The 13,460-nt window shown below is 42.0% G+C and overlaps 1 protein-coding gene across 5 annotated transcripts in view; it reads right to left on the bottom strand.

Annotated features, from left to right (window-relative positions):
* The window catches only part of MDGA2 (MAM domain containing glycosylphosphatidylinositol anchor 2), a 328,803-nt gene that overhangs the window by 154,843 nt on the left and 160,500 nt on the right, over nucleotides 1–13,460 (bottom strand). For all 5 annotated transcript variants that reach the window (XM_084522442.1, XM_084522443.1, XM_084522444.1 and 2 more), the window contains 2 exons: nucleotides 12,710–12,906; nucleotides 8,898–9,030 (listed from right to left, as the gene is read on the bottom strand). In XM_084522442.1, coding sequence (XP_084378568.1) covers nucleotides 8,898–9,030; nucleotides 12,710–12,906 — 330 coding nt within the window. The remainder of the gene's footprint in view (nucleotides 1–8,897; nucleotides 9,031–12,709; nucleotides 12,907–13,460) is intronic.

The following is a 13,460-nucleotide window of genomic DNA, read 5'->3' as shown; positions in this document are numbered from 1 at the left end:
CTGTGCACACTTAGCTAGAAGAAGCAAGGCTTCTTGGGTCAGTTCACCTTGGGCTTGGCAATGAGTTCTTCAAGAAAGGCAAGGGGGAAAAATAGGCAGAGACACGTAAATCTGAGCTCTTTGCCGATTTAGGACTGAAATTCATCACAGATTCCCAGGTTGGAAGGGCCGCTGGAGGCCATCTGGTGCAAGCTCTCTGCTCCAGCAGGGACACCCAGAGCATGTTGCTCAGGACCACGTCCAGAAAGTTTTTCAAGATCTGCAAGGATGGACACTGCACAACCCCACTGGGCAAGCTGTGCGAGCACCCAGTCATCCTCACGGTGAAAATCTGTTTTTATAAAGTTGTGTCAAGTAGTGGCCGGTCACTTAGAGCTCTGGACTCCAGCAGTGTCTCATTCAGCTGCTGCAGGCAATCTGCATGCGCAGGAGTAGCGAAACACTCCAGCTCTAACAACCTGCAAGTTCTCAACGACTTTGCATTTAGACACATAAAACATATGGCACCTCTTCAGCATACAGATCAATCTTATTTTTTTGTTACTTGCTATTTTTCTCATTTCATCATTCCCCTTAAAATTCTAGCACTTGCCCAGGAAGAGATTTTTTTTTTTGACTTTATACACTCAGTTACAGACATACTATCAAGAATGTAAAATTATGATGTTGCAGGGGAAGCAGGAAGGAGAGTTGCAGGAGAGAAATGAAGCAAAGAATGAGATTATATTTAGCAAGGTCCATTTTCTGCTGGGCTCAGCCCTTACCCAATGTAACAACACCCCTGGGTGCAGATATCTGGAGTGCAGGCCCCAGGGAGGGAGCAGGTAACCCTTCCCTCTCCCTCCATTCTAAATAGCCTTTTTTTTTTTTTTTCCTCCCCCAACTTTTTCTGAAATCTTCTGTTTTTTAACCAATGGGGACGCAGCTTTGATGACTCATCTTCTTTCTTCCCAATTTGCCTGGCTGCTTTTCATCGAGCAGCAGCACTTTGATGACTCGCACTTTGCTCGTGCTGCCGTTCACGCACAGATGTGGCATTGATAGCTCCAACAGGGAGGAAGGGAGGCGGATACGTTTGCTATTCAGAGCACTTCCTCGGTGGTTACGCTCTGGAGACAACTACAATAGCTCACAGCTCCCACACTGTATGAACTATTCATTCTGTGGACGTTTTATCAAGAGGGTATGAAGGGGAGGCAGGATCCTCCCTTTAGCAGCAGAGTAGTGTTAAATCAGCTTAACCCACTCATGAAACTGTCCCCTTCGTCACTATATTTAGATGCAAACCTACATTTAACCAACGTAGGTTTAAATTCATCTCTGCTAATTTCAACCACTGGAATGTCAGGCGTGCAACGCGAGGTCATGGATCTTGATGAGATGTAAGCACCCCTAAAGCCCAATTCCTGCTCTCCAAAAATAGATGGGATGAATTGCTCTTCGGAGACGTTTCTCTCCACTGAGTGCAGTGCTCCTTGAACAGCCAGTGCAGTACAGGTACTGAAGCTTTCAACATGCTGCAAAGGTGAGACAAATCCTGTCTTTTGACAGTAACAATCACCCACCCAATTAGTGGGTTATGAGTGATTGACTAAGAGGTGATGCAGAGAAAAGACCCTCAGTGTTGTGCTCAGATCGCCATCCACCATAAGCAAAAGTCAGCAGCCATCGGATGGAGCTGCAGAAAGAGGAACCTCGCTGGGAGATGAAATGAGCCCTGCATCGAGCTCCATGTTGATGAGGCTGGGTTCAGAGCTCCCTATGTGCCCTGAGGCACCGAATTCCACCAGGGAGGTGGACAGAGGACATCAACAGGAGCAGTGTGAGGCGCAGAGGATGTTATTCATGGGGAACAACATAAGGAGCTCGGTTCATTACACAACAGAAGAGGTAGGACAAGATAACCACCTTCAATACACAAAACACTGCTGTGAGGAGGGAGAGGGGAATGCTGTGGCTCCTCTCCGTGCCACAGCGGACAGAAGCAGAGTGATGGGCTGTAGTTGTGGAAATGCAGGTTTGGGCTGGACATCGGATAATGCTTTCAGCAGTTGGGGTGTGCAAGCACGGGGCCAGACTGTCTGCCAATAACGCCAAACCTCTGCTGCTGGCAGCTCCTCAACACAGGTCCAACAGACACTGGTAGGACAGGGTTTAGATCCAGTGCATTCTGCCATCAAGAATAGGAATAGATGACTTCTTTGGGTCATTTCCAGCTTTATTTTCTATTATTCCTTCTTACTATAGCATTAATACCATCTACCTTCAGTATTTAGCTCTGAGTATGCAGCTGGCTGTATTTCTTATCTGAGGATTTCAGGCCTTTGTAGTGCAGGGCCATGTGTCACTGTCGCACTCTTTAGAATGCCAGGGGATGCTAAGAGAAATATTTTTTAAAGTCAGATAATTCTCTTAAAGATGTATTGTCTGAATGAAGAGAAACAAAGCAAATTTGTCATGACAGACTATTGTTTAATGGAGGGATTAGAAATGAATTAAGCTTTTTTCAATTTGATTCCCAGCACATCCCAGACAGAGTGCCAGCTTCTGCTGCTATGTGAATGAACGGTGTCATGCAACTGAAAAATCACATTGAAATAATCATCTTTTTTGGTAAAAAGTTACTGGTTTGGATTATTTCTGTGTTAGAAGCTGCCAGAAATCAACCTCAGCCTTAAACATTAATGATACTGTCCTGACACCTGTACTAAGCAGCCTTAACTGTCTAATTCAAACTAATACACATTTTCAAATGAATCAATGGCCCTAAAATTGCTTTGTAGATCAAGATCAATGTTTTATTTGCTTTTACTCAATGATATTAGAAGAAAATACTACAGGAATCCCAGAATTTTGATATTGAAAGCTGCCTATTTATTTCAACTCTTTCCATATCCTAATGATGTTTGAAATAAACCTTTCAAGCTAGATGTTTGGTTTTATGGGTAAGCATCACACTCCTTATCTGCCACTGTGAAACAATGAACACTCTTAAAAGGCTCCATTCATATTTACTATTACATGTGAGCACTACGATGTGAGATTCAGAGTTCACTGTATTTCAAGTCACCTTTTCCCACTCTAAAGATTACATAGTGAGTCACATACAAGCTGGAGACAGATTTTAATATCATCTCTCAATAATTCATGCTTGATATAGAGCATAATTAATGCTTGAAATAATATAATCCCTATATTTCTAAAGGCCATTGTGCTTGCTCCTGCTGAGCATCTTCACACCAAGTGCCTCCGTACCAGTGCAGGGCTCAGGCTAAGGCAGGGTGACAGCTCCTTTGGGCTTTGACCGGTTTTTACACAGACAGGGAGGTCCTGGGGAGAGGAGATAATGCTGAATTCAAACTACCACTTCCACAGCATTGTTTTTCCTTTAAATGTGTATATTTTATTCACAGAACCACAGATCATCTCCATCAGAGAGGATTTCTGTAGGCCTCTGGTCCAACTCCTCCTTCAAGCAATGCCGATCACACCAGGCTATCCAGGCCCTATACAGTCAAATTTCAAACATTTTCCCCAAGAACAAACCCTGATCCCTCAGACTCTCCCATACGTGATGTTCTCTAGCCCCAGGCCCTCCCAGATTTGACATCATCCAACAACTGGTTCAAAGTGCACTTGGTCCCATTGTTTTGGTCACTAATAAGGATATTGCACAATATTGTTTCCAGTTTTGATCCCTGAGGGAGGACTTGAGTAGACGACCACCAGCTGGACACCATGCCACCCTTCAAACACAAAGACCCCTCCAATTTTCCACTAATCATCCACCTCTCACCAGCCTGGCTATAAGGATACTATAGGAGATCACGTCAAAGGTTTTACCCCCAAAAAAAGGCAAAAGAAAGAAAAGGTGGACAAAGGAACCACAGGGGTGATCCCAAACCACTTGTACATGGGAGGAAGTGATAAGAAAGGTCTCAGGAAACCATTCCTATGAGAAGAACAATTCTGCAAAACTGTGCGCCCCCACCCCACAAGCATTTGCCACCAGCTGTTTTTCGTGATTCGTGCTGTTTCAAACTGCGAGGACTGTTTGGAAGGAAAATGTCCCTGGTTTCAGGAATACAAACACAGTAAGAGCTCTAAGAGCTTGAATGGGGAGGAGACACGTGAACGTCTCAAAAACTTGAATGGGGAAGAGGCACGTCAGCACCTTGCAAGAACCCTCTGAGGCTTCAGGGGAGAGATGGGACAGCAGCAACCTCAAGAAAAGCCCCAAGGGTAGAGTAGGAGCCAGAAGCTGCTCAGACAGGCTGTCTTCCTGGGTACACTGGGGACATAGTGAGGCAACAAAAACTGGCAATGTAGACAGAAAGTATGGAGGTCATGACTCAGTGAGACACCCACTCTCGCAGCTGCTCCTCTTCTGACAGCCTGGATTCAAGCACATACACTGAGAAAGTCGTCAGGGTTCCTCCTCCTTGTCAGAATAACCCCTTGATTTTGGTGCAAAGCAGCTGCCTTTCTGCTTTTTCTTTTCTATTTTTTTTTTTTTTTTTTTAAGAATTCCTTCTTGCATTAACTTACCCAAATTAACTTCGATGTGCTGATTTTAAAGGAACTCGGTCTACTAAAAACAAATGAGAGCTGCAAAATTAGTCCCTTTGCTGCTCTTCACATCTTGACTTCTATTTCTGCTCCTGCCACTCACCAGCGATCTGACAGCAGGTGAATCATTTCAGAGTGTTTCTGCTTCCCTTCAAATTTCTCATCTACTTGGATAATACACTTGCAGAGTAATAGCTGTCTTTAGATACAAAGTGGGTCTGGGCTCAACAAGTGCCTCTGCGTGCTGCTGTACAATATTAGTGCTAATTGTCTTCTTGGGCTTCAGCATATGCATAGTCACATGCTTCTGAGATGATCTCAGCTTCTCTCATTACAACACACATTTTATTTTTGTATTTTAAACTAGTCTGCACTGGAACAAAGAAATCCACGTATCTGAAAAATGATGCTGATGCACTCTAACTCCTGCAGTCTCTACAGGCACACGGCGATGTGTCTACAGCTCCACATCCTCATGCAGAACCAATGTAATTAAGACACTGCTGTGGAATGAAGGGGGTGTGAGTGTACCTAATTATACCTATGTGTAACTCTTTAAGCCTACACCATGTCCAAAGTATACTGATGAATACGTGTTCATCTGATGGCATCAGCTTAATTACTTCTCTAATTATTCAAGAAGGAGGCAGGAAGTTTTCTTTGGATTGGTTGTATCGCAGTAATTGATTGTTATTCTGGTGATGCCATGACACACAATCAAATAATCAGCAAGACAGAGGGAGCACAGAAAACAAAAAGGTCACAGGGACAAGCTGGCAGGCTGAGCTGAGCAGAAATCTCAGCTACTCACACAAAGACATGCCTAGTGTTCCTCAAATTAGTCTCTCAACTCTGGTGTGTGAACAGGAGTATAGATGTATGAAAGAGCCTGTGGCATAAATAGTAGCAGGAGAGCACTCGGGTTTGCATGCTTTCCTTGAAATGAATGTCTACATTCATCCCCATGTCACCTACAGTTCTTGGCAAGGGAAGGTGGGGACACTCGAGCGTTTCAGAGAAAGAAACAGGAAAAATGTGTTCATGCATCTCTGACACTGTACTCTCTTACAATACAGGGAGATTATCAAGCAAAAGGTTTAAACAGGTGACTTGACTGTCATCTGTGAAAGCCTCAGTGGCCTGGAAGCAAACAGCACTTAGGGTAGTAGCAGGATACCGTAAGAGCGTGAAGAATTTCTAGGGTCACAGTAATTGCTACGTTGGTTTTGTTGCACATCTGTTGGGCGCCACTTCCTCACCCGCAGCCTGCCAACAATCATCATATGTGACAAACCCTCCTGCAGCGTGCCGACATCCTGCCGTGCAGAACCACGCCGTGGCAATCAGTGAGGAGCCAAGGTGCTGCCTGCAGCACGCAGCCTCCCACCACTGTGTCCATCACCTGAAGGGTGAACTGCTCCATACAGGTGGTCCACAAACCCCCGCAAACTCCATCTGCCTGCTGGGACAGCCCATGTCCCTGAGCAGCCCAGGCTGGGATACGCATCTACGGCAAGGAAAGACATTCCCAACTTTACCCTCAAGCCAGTCAACCAACGGAAGCCTGACAAATAATGCAATTCTGCATCATGCAATAGAAGTCTGAACCCAATGAGCCAAATCACAGCCAAAACAAAGTGGAAACCCACAGCTGCTGTGTTCTTAGCCACCCTCCTTACTCATCTCCCTCAGACAGAACAGCCAACTGAAGCTCAACACCAACTCTCCCTCCAGCTCTGCTCACAGACCTGATAAATGCAGAACAGGCAAATTGTCAGCAATTTTACAGTGACATCACATAATTAGCAGCTGAACTTAAACTCACTTATAGTCACCTCCATTACAAGAAATATCACGCACGTTTACAAACCATACAGATGCTTCTGTTTGTCTCCTTATTGTTTCTATTATACGGACATCTCCATAATATGCCTTCAGCCTTAAATTAAAAGCAGATGGACAGGCTAGGACTACTCAGTAGTAGAGTATTGGGTTTGGGTTCTGGTTTTCATTAAGGTGGATTTATGTTGGATTATTCTGTATTTCTCATTTACGTAACTTCTATGAAGTTACTCAAGGTGAAGGTCTAACAAACAGCTACAACAGATGTCATATCAAATGAGAAAGTTCTGTCCCAGAGTCATCAACATATCAGTCATCGTCTTTAATGAGTTATTGCAGTAATTACTATAGCTATTTAATCTTGCTCTTGATGGTAGTTGCCACGAGGTTCTTCACGAGAAGTGTGAATATACATTTTCAGGCTTGTTTACTTGTCAACTATTCCTGAAGAGCTACTCCTTTTAATGTACCGCTACTACCTCCTGGAGAAGACAACTTTCTCCCAAAATAAGCATGATATTCGTACGGTGGAAATAATTCTTTCTTGTGACAAAATAAGACCAAGATCACCTGTGCTTAGTCCAGAATGGCCATGTTATTTCAAGTTTCACCACTATCATAGTGTTAAAAAATTGCTGTAGCAGCTGAGGTCCAACATGGTAGAGGCTGTTCTGGCACCAACAGCAAAATCATTGCCTCTTACAAATGAATGAAAGAAACACTTTGCTGAGCCTGAGCTTTGTTTGTGAGAACAGAATGGTCATGGACAATACGCAGGCACTGGGCAAGACAACTTCTATAGCTGGAAAAAGAAGAGCCCTACACCTTCTGCTGAGCAACCAGACTGCAGGTTACAACCCTCAGCCTTCATTCGCATGCAAGAAAGTAGAAAAGTTATGACTAGTGTGGAGAGGAAAGTTGCTCTCAACTATCAGCTATGCCACTCCATGGCAAATGAAATTTCATCTCTCTCCTGGTATGAAGTCAGTCCAAGTAAAGAAAGCCAAAACTCACATTTTGATATATATATTTTTTTTTCTTCCTGGCAAAATTAGTAGGAGAATAAAATGAGTGCTTCCAATACGTTTTGCTAGGTACCTTTGGAGCTGATTGTAATTCCCTTACTGCCAGTGGCAGCTTTAAAGCTGGGCTGTTAATTTGCTTTGCAGTGTGTTGTGCACAGGAATGGTACATAACACAGTTCTGGAGTCCCTGCTGTCAAATCAGAAATTCAGAAAAGGCTGAAGGCAACTCCTTGGAATAAATCCATGAGAGCAGAAATAATGTGAAATGTGCAAGTGCAAATAAAATTCCTAGTTCATCTTAGATGCACTCAGCATGTTAATACCTCAACTATTTTGTTCATTTGCTACCTGTTTTCAGTGCCCTGAGGCACACACTATTAAGGCACAGCCCAGCATAATCTAACTCGAAGTCTTCAAATGTTACATCATTTCCTGCAGAACAGTTCTCCAGAAAACACTTCTCTGAAATCTCTAATTACTTAAAACCATAAGCCAATGACTTTGCTCTTTGGCTTCAATTCTATAAAGCATTTCAGACATACATCATCTGCTGATCCCGGATGCAAAACCTTTAAGAGATTCAAAATCTATAATTTCCATCCTGCTAGAAACCAGCATTCAACAGTGTGCTTGCACTTCCTGCGACGACCAGCTGGTGTGAGACTCTCCAGATCCATAGCAATGATACAACCACTGAAGGGAGGAAGATGCACAACTGAGCATTTGCTCAGCCAGGACCAAGCCCAAAGAAAAGAGCAAAAGCACGAGAAATGCCAAAACATGCAGACACTTTGGTCAGAGACAGATAAATGCCCAGGTAACCTGCTGCAAAGCACTTCAACTTGACTGCTTGAATATTTTTATTTGAAGCAATTAAATCTGAAAAAAATGCTTTTGTTTAAATCAATGTAAGAAGTCAATGTTTCATTCACTGTAAGAATGTATCAGATCAATCAATATATCAAATCAATGGTTTAAACCAATGTAAGAATATAAAAAGGTTGATTTATTTCCCTAAAAAGTTCTGTTGATTACAAATAAGTAGCTTCCAGCAAAATGTTGTGAGAAGCATTTGGGAGTGTTTGGAGGACTTGTAAAGGAATGTTCTACTCTGTGCCCTGGTTGAGATGCCCTTTCCTTTTACCTCGCTGCAATCCCTTCTTTGAAGTCAAGTCTATTCACACCAACAAAACCTTCTGACACTGGAGGAAAATATAAATCATAATAGAGAGTGATAAATATTGATACCAATAAACAAAAAAATCTTCAAATCTTAACTTTGCCAAGGAAAGGGAAAACAACTGAAATAAACGACTTCTACAGCTTGGTCCTAAACAGCTCCAACCACCATAGCTCCTACTATACAGACACACATTGTAAGTGACACAGCAAAGCCGTGCAACCCTAAAGGCCACCAAAGGAACATGAAATGAGCAGGGACGGTCACTGCTGGAGACCTACCTGTTTTGTTAGAGAGTCGGAAGGACACCATCTTGTCGGGAATGCTGCAGACATTCCTCACCGAGGCGATGCAGCTGTAATTCGCGTAGTCCTGAGGTCGGAGGTTCTTCAGCTTCAGGATCTTCGTTTCCCCCTGCAGGAGCAAGAGAAAGCATTAGGAAGAGCCTGAAGCAGAGGAGGGAGGAGAGCTGCAGGGTGCACTCGGGATGACTTCCAGGAGGTGTAGATGTGGCCAATTAGTAAGAAGATGTTGAAATGGTCCAGAAAATTATTATTTTTTTAATAGCAGAAAGAATGGTGGCTGGCATAGCCTGAAGCCATAGCCCACCTTATATATTAAAGGCAGAAGAAAAGAGAGTGGCAAGGGGGGAAATTGTTTTGGCAGTCTTTGAAGTCACAGCATTATTCTGGATAATACGTTGTAAAGTACAATCTGCTTGATGAAAAGAAGCATAAGCTACAGAAATCCTGCTGCTTTTCCTTTGAAAATGAGCTCCTGATGGATTTTATTTTTAGCCAGGGGTGTAAATGATGGAGCAGGGACCTGAATAGGATGTGTAATGAAGGAGTTCCTTCTGATATGATCAAGAGAAAACTGTAGTGTCCAAATACAAGATTTCCACAGCAGCTTTATATGAAATGGGCACCGCAGAGCTGGGAACTCGGGAAAAAAAGTTGCTGAAATACATATGCAAAATCTTGAAGCATTGTTAGCAACAGCAGTAACAGAAAGCTGAACGGGCTGTTAGGTACAACATCCCCTGCTTACGCTGAGCACACAGGGATGCCACGGAGCACAAAAAGCAAGAAAGCAGGTGAGTACAGCAGAGCACAGCAGGGCATCATGCATGACACCGTGACAGTAGAGGGCTGCAGAAACATCAGATACGTCTCCATTTATCTATACATGCACATTATTCATCCTAGCACTAAAATAACAAACTTCCTGCATTTTCAATCTCCTCCAGCTGCCCACTTTCAAGTCTTCGCTTGTGTTTATGCTGATAAGCTAAAAAGGTATTATGTTTAGGACAGGCTGTGGCACAACCTCAGCCCTGGGAGGCTCATAAGCCATCAAAATAAGGCAAATAAGCCAGCTCATAAGGCATCAAAAGAGCAAACTATGAAAAATGTTCATTATTATGTTACTATAAAGCAACTACCACTTCTAATTTCATCACGGCTTAGGAAACATACTGACTTTTTTGACAACATCATGAGCACATATAGGAAAATATGTGGTCGTCTGTGGAAATGCATGCATAACACTAGCAAAAACAAAGCAAAACCAAATGAACAAAAACAAGAAAAGAAGATACAGTTAGCAAGAAAAGGAAACAGATAGTCATTAAATCAAGCTCAGTAGATGTTTGGAGCATTGGAACTGAAGTGCTTTGTATGTACAATCAGTCCCACAGAAATGATGTGATTAAAATCAAGCCCATGCTGGTTCAGTGTTTGCACGACTGAAGCCTCGAAGGGGTGTTCCTAAAGATAAAGATCCTACTTTAAAAAGATTCATCTGGACTAGAGAAGGGCCTGATCCTGGTTAGTGGGAACGCAGCTACCAAAGCCATTAGGTTCTGGATTAGACTCAAATGCAGAGCAGCTCCATCCCACTGATTTGGTCCTTAGCTGCAGACTCCAAGTGGAACTTGTGAGCTGAACTCACAATGGTATTCTGGATCATGTTCTCAGATTGCAGAGATTTGTAAAAATATATATCTATTTTCTTCATTGGTTTGAATAATTAGTCTAATTATGTCTAATTGCATAATTATTGTAAATACAGCAAATTTAATCTTGTGCTCAGACTGTGCAATTACAATGTGCAATGAGAATGATGCAAACTCTTAGGAAAAAATCTGCATCAAGATTTCAGTTTCGAAAAATTCAGTATTTCAAACACTCGCACAGATGAGAATGCATGTTTGTTCTTTCCCCTCCCCGACCCCCTCATGGCAGCTAAAATAAGTAGCTGATATTACCTTACTCATAAAAAAAAAAAAATCTGAGCTTAAAGTTAAAGAATTCCTTTTTATTTTCCCAGTTTTTAAAGTGGCTTCTGTGACTTGATAGAACAAAGAAACTAGCATAAAAAAATTGGCCTTTTGGGGTACAGTAACTTAGAAAATTTCTTTGTGCTACTGTTATCCCTCACATTTCTTCTGATTTTCAGACTGATGATCCAGCTTTAAAGCGATCAACAAACTAATGCCACCTCAAATTCACCTCTTGGTGCTCTGAAGATATATCCCCTCTATCCCTCTTCACACCAGCTCTTACCGTTTGTTACCATATCCTAAGCAGAACCAAGTCTGCAGAGACGTGCTGTAGACATTTATGATTCTTAAACCTTTAGTTACATCTTTTCCTCTTATAAACACATATCAGACCTTGTAGGCACACAGACAAGATACACTAATTCAACCTGAACTCCAAAAAACATAAAAAGGTTATGGATAAGCTTTGGACTATCGCCATGACAATCTGATTTATTCAGATTAATTCGGCCCAGACAGAGGGTCTAGGAAGAATGCTCCCTGTAACCTAAGAATCTTTTTTTTTAAAAAAAAAAAAAAAAAAATTATCTAATTTCATATAACATGTTTTATTAGATATGTTCTTGTTAGGTGATCGGAAAGGTATTAGTCATCATTTCCATATCGAGATATTATAAAAGGACCACCTCAAGGGAGTCCCTCACTTTTTAATTAAAGCATAAAGATACTTTCGTTTACACACTTGAATCCAAAGAAACAAGCTGCACATTCGCTAAACTGAATCCATACACGTTAAATTAAAAATAATTTCATCACTTTTAGGAGACCGATAACTTGGCTATGTAATCTAATTCTCATCTCTGCAAGGTTCCAGGCACACATTTCTCAGTAGAATACCTACCCATGGTAGCAATATAAAGCTGTCAAGCATAATAATAAGAAAAACTGAAGGTGCTCTCAAATCATTAGTTGAAAATTATTTATGAAATTTGCAGCTTGCTTTCTGCTATGAAGACCAAATTACCAGGCAGTTTTCACTTGTCTTTACTCGTTGTTGCTTGAGATTTTCCAAAATAACATCTTCTCTTTTTTTCTTCTTTCTCTTTTTTTTTTCCTCATACCATCACACACACTTCTCCATAGACAATAGGATATGTCACCTTTTTATTCCGAGACTGTGTAAGTGTGCTAACAATAAATTAATCTGATCTAATCTGACAGACTCTTTTGATAGCACAGTCTGCTTTTATGGCTGCAAACAACAGTAGGAAGACTTATAAAAAGCACTTCTTCCCATTTTTGCCACACCATCTTTAAAGTGTGTAAGTCTTGAACAAAAATCTTATATTCAAAGATGTGGAAGGTGGAATAATAATAATAATAAAACAGGGAGTTGCCTTAGAGTTCAGCCTTCTTGAAAAGCTTTTTAGGCTGCAACTTCTGTGCAGAATCACTTTGCATTGTATTGGAAAAGATTAGGAAATAGCAGTCAAATCAGAGCACTGGGCTTGCAGGCTCAAGGAAAATGACTTCAAAGGGGCTCCTGCAGACAGCACTCACTGTGCATCTTCCCATAGCTTCCTGCTTCCTAATTTCTTTATCAAAAAATAAAAAGACATTTTTTATATTAGTAGCTCTTTAAAAACTACATGGGTGGATGTGCCAGGCTGTGGTTCTCTGGAGGGCATGCCCACCAGGGGCCCCAGGAACCCAGCAGGGATGTGCAGACAGACAAGCTCTACATCCAGTTACAAAGTCCCTGGTGCAAGCACTCGAAGGAGAGATAAATACTGCAACTTCATTTCCTACCTGTGTAAAGAAGGGCTCGTAGATCTCAACTCCTTTATCAGAGCCTTGCAGCAGTACCTCCTGGCCGCGTCTCCAGCTGTACCGAACAGGCGGATTGGAGTTGGCAACGCACCTGAGAAACACAGTTCTCTCATAGTAAAACTGCTCCTTCGCTTCCCCTATGCTCTGGTGGACTGTCACTATCGGGTCATCCAAATCTGGAAAGGCAGAAGAAACAACAGAGATAAAGTAAGGCTCCACCAACACTGCGATCCTTACCACTCACATGAGCAGGGAGGCAAAACAGAAGCAGTGCAGCTCTAAATCCCATAAATGTAAGTTTGAAGACTTCCTCAGCAGAATCCAGTTTTAGAGTTTGTTTTCATCTGTACAGCACTTAGTACAACTGGATCTTTGTTCACCACCCTGGCTTATTACAATACACATGATAATGTGACAGTATCTATCATATTTCTGACATGTTTCCATTAATATTTAGGCTTCACCTGGTTTTCATCCCCACTACTGATTTTTTATGTATGGTTTTAATTTAAACATCTCTTGGAAGAAAATAGTTTATCAAGCTTTGGTAATAAATAGTCAGGCTCATTTGCATCCTAATGGCAGGATCCACTGGAATGTCGATCACGTGGATGCATCTGTTTTCCTTTAAAGCAGCAATTTAATACAGTAATTTAATGCACATTCCCTTCTTTCAGTTACATGCATTTAACTTCAGGCAGGTAAATTCATCCCAGGCTTTAGAACACAC

The sequence above is a fragment of the Aythya ferina genome (assembly GCF_964211825.1).
Source record: "Aythya ferina genome assembly, chromosome: 5".
Classification (NCBI taxonomy): Eukaryota; Metazoa; Chordata; class Aves; order Anseriformes; family Anatidae; genus Aythya; species Aythya ferina.
Note: the sequence above shows the minus strand (reverse complement) of the source record. Positions and strands in the feature narration are given on the sequence as shown.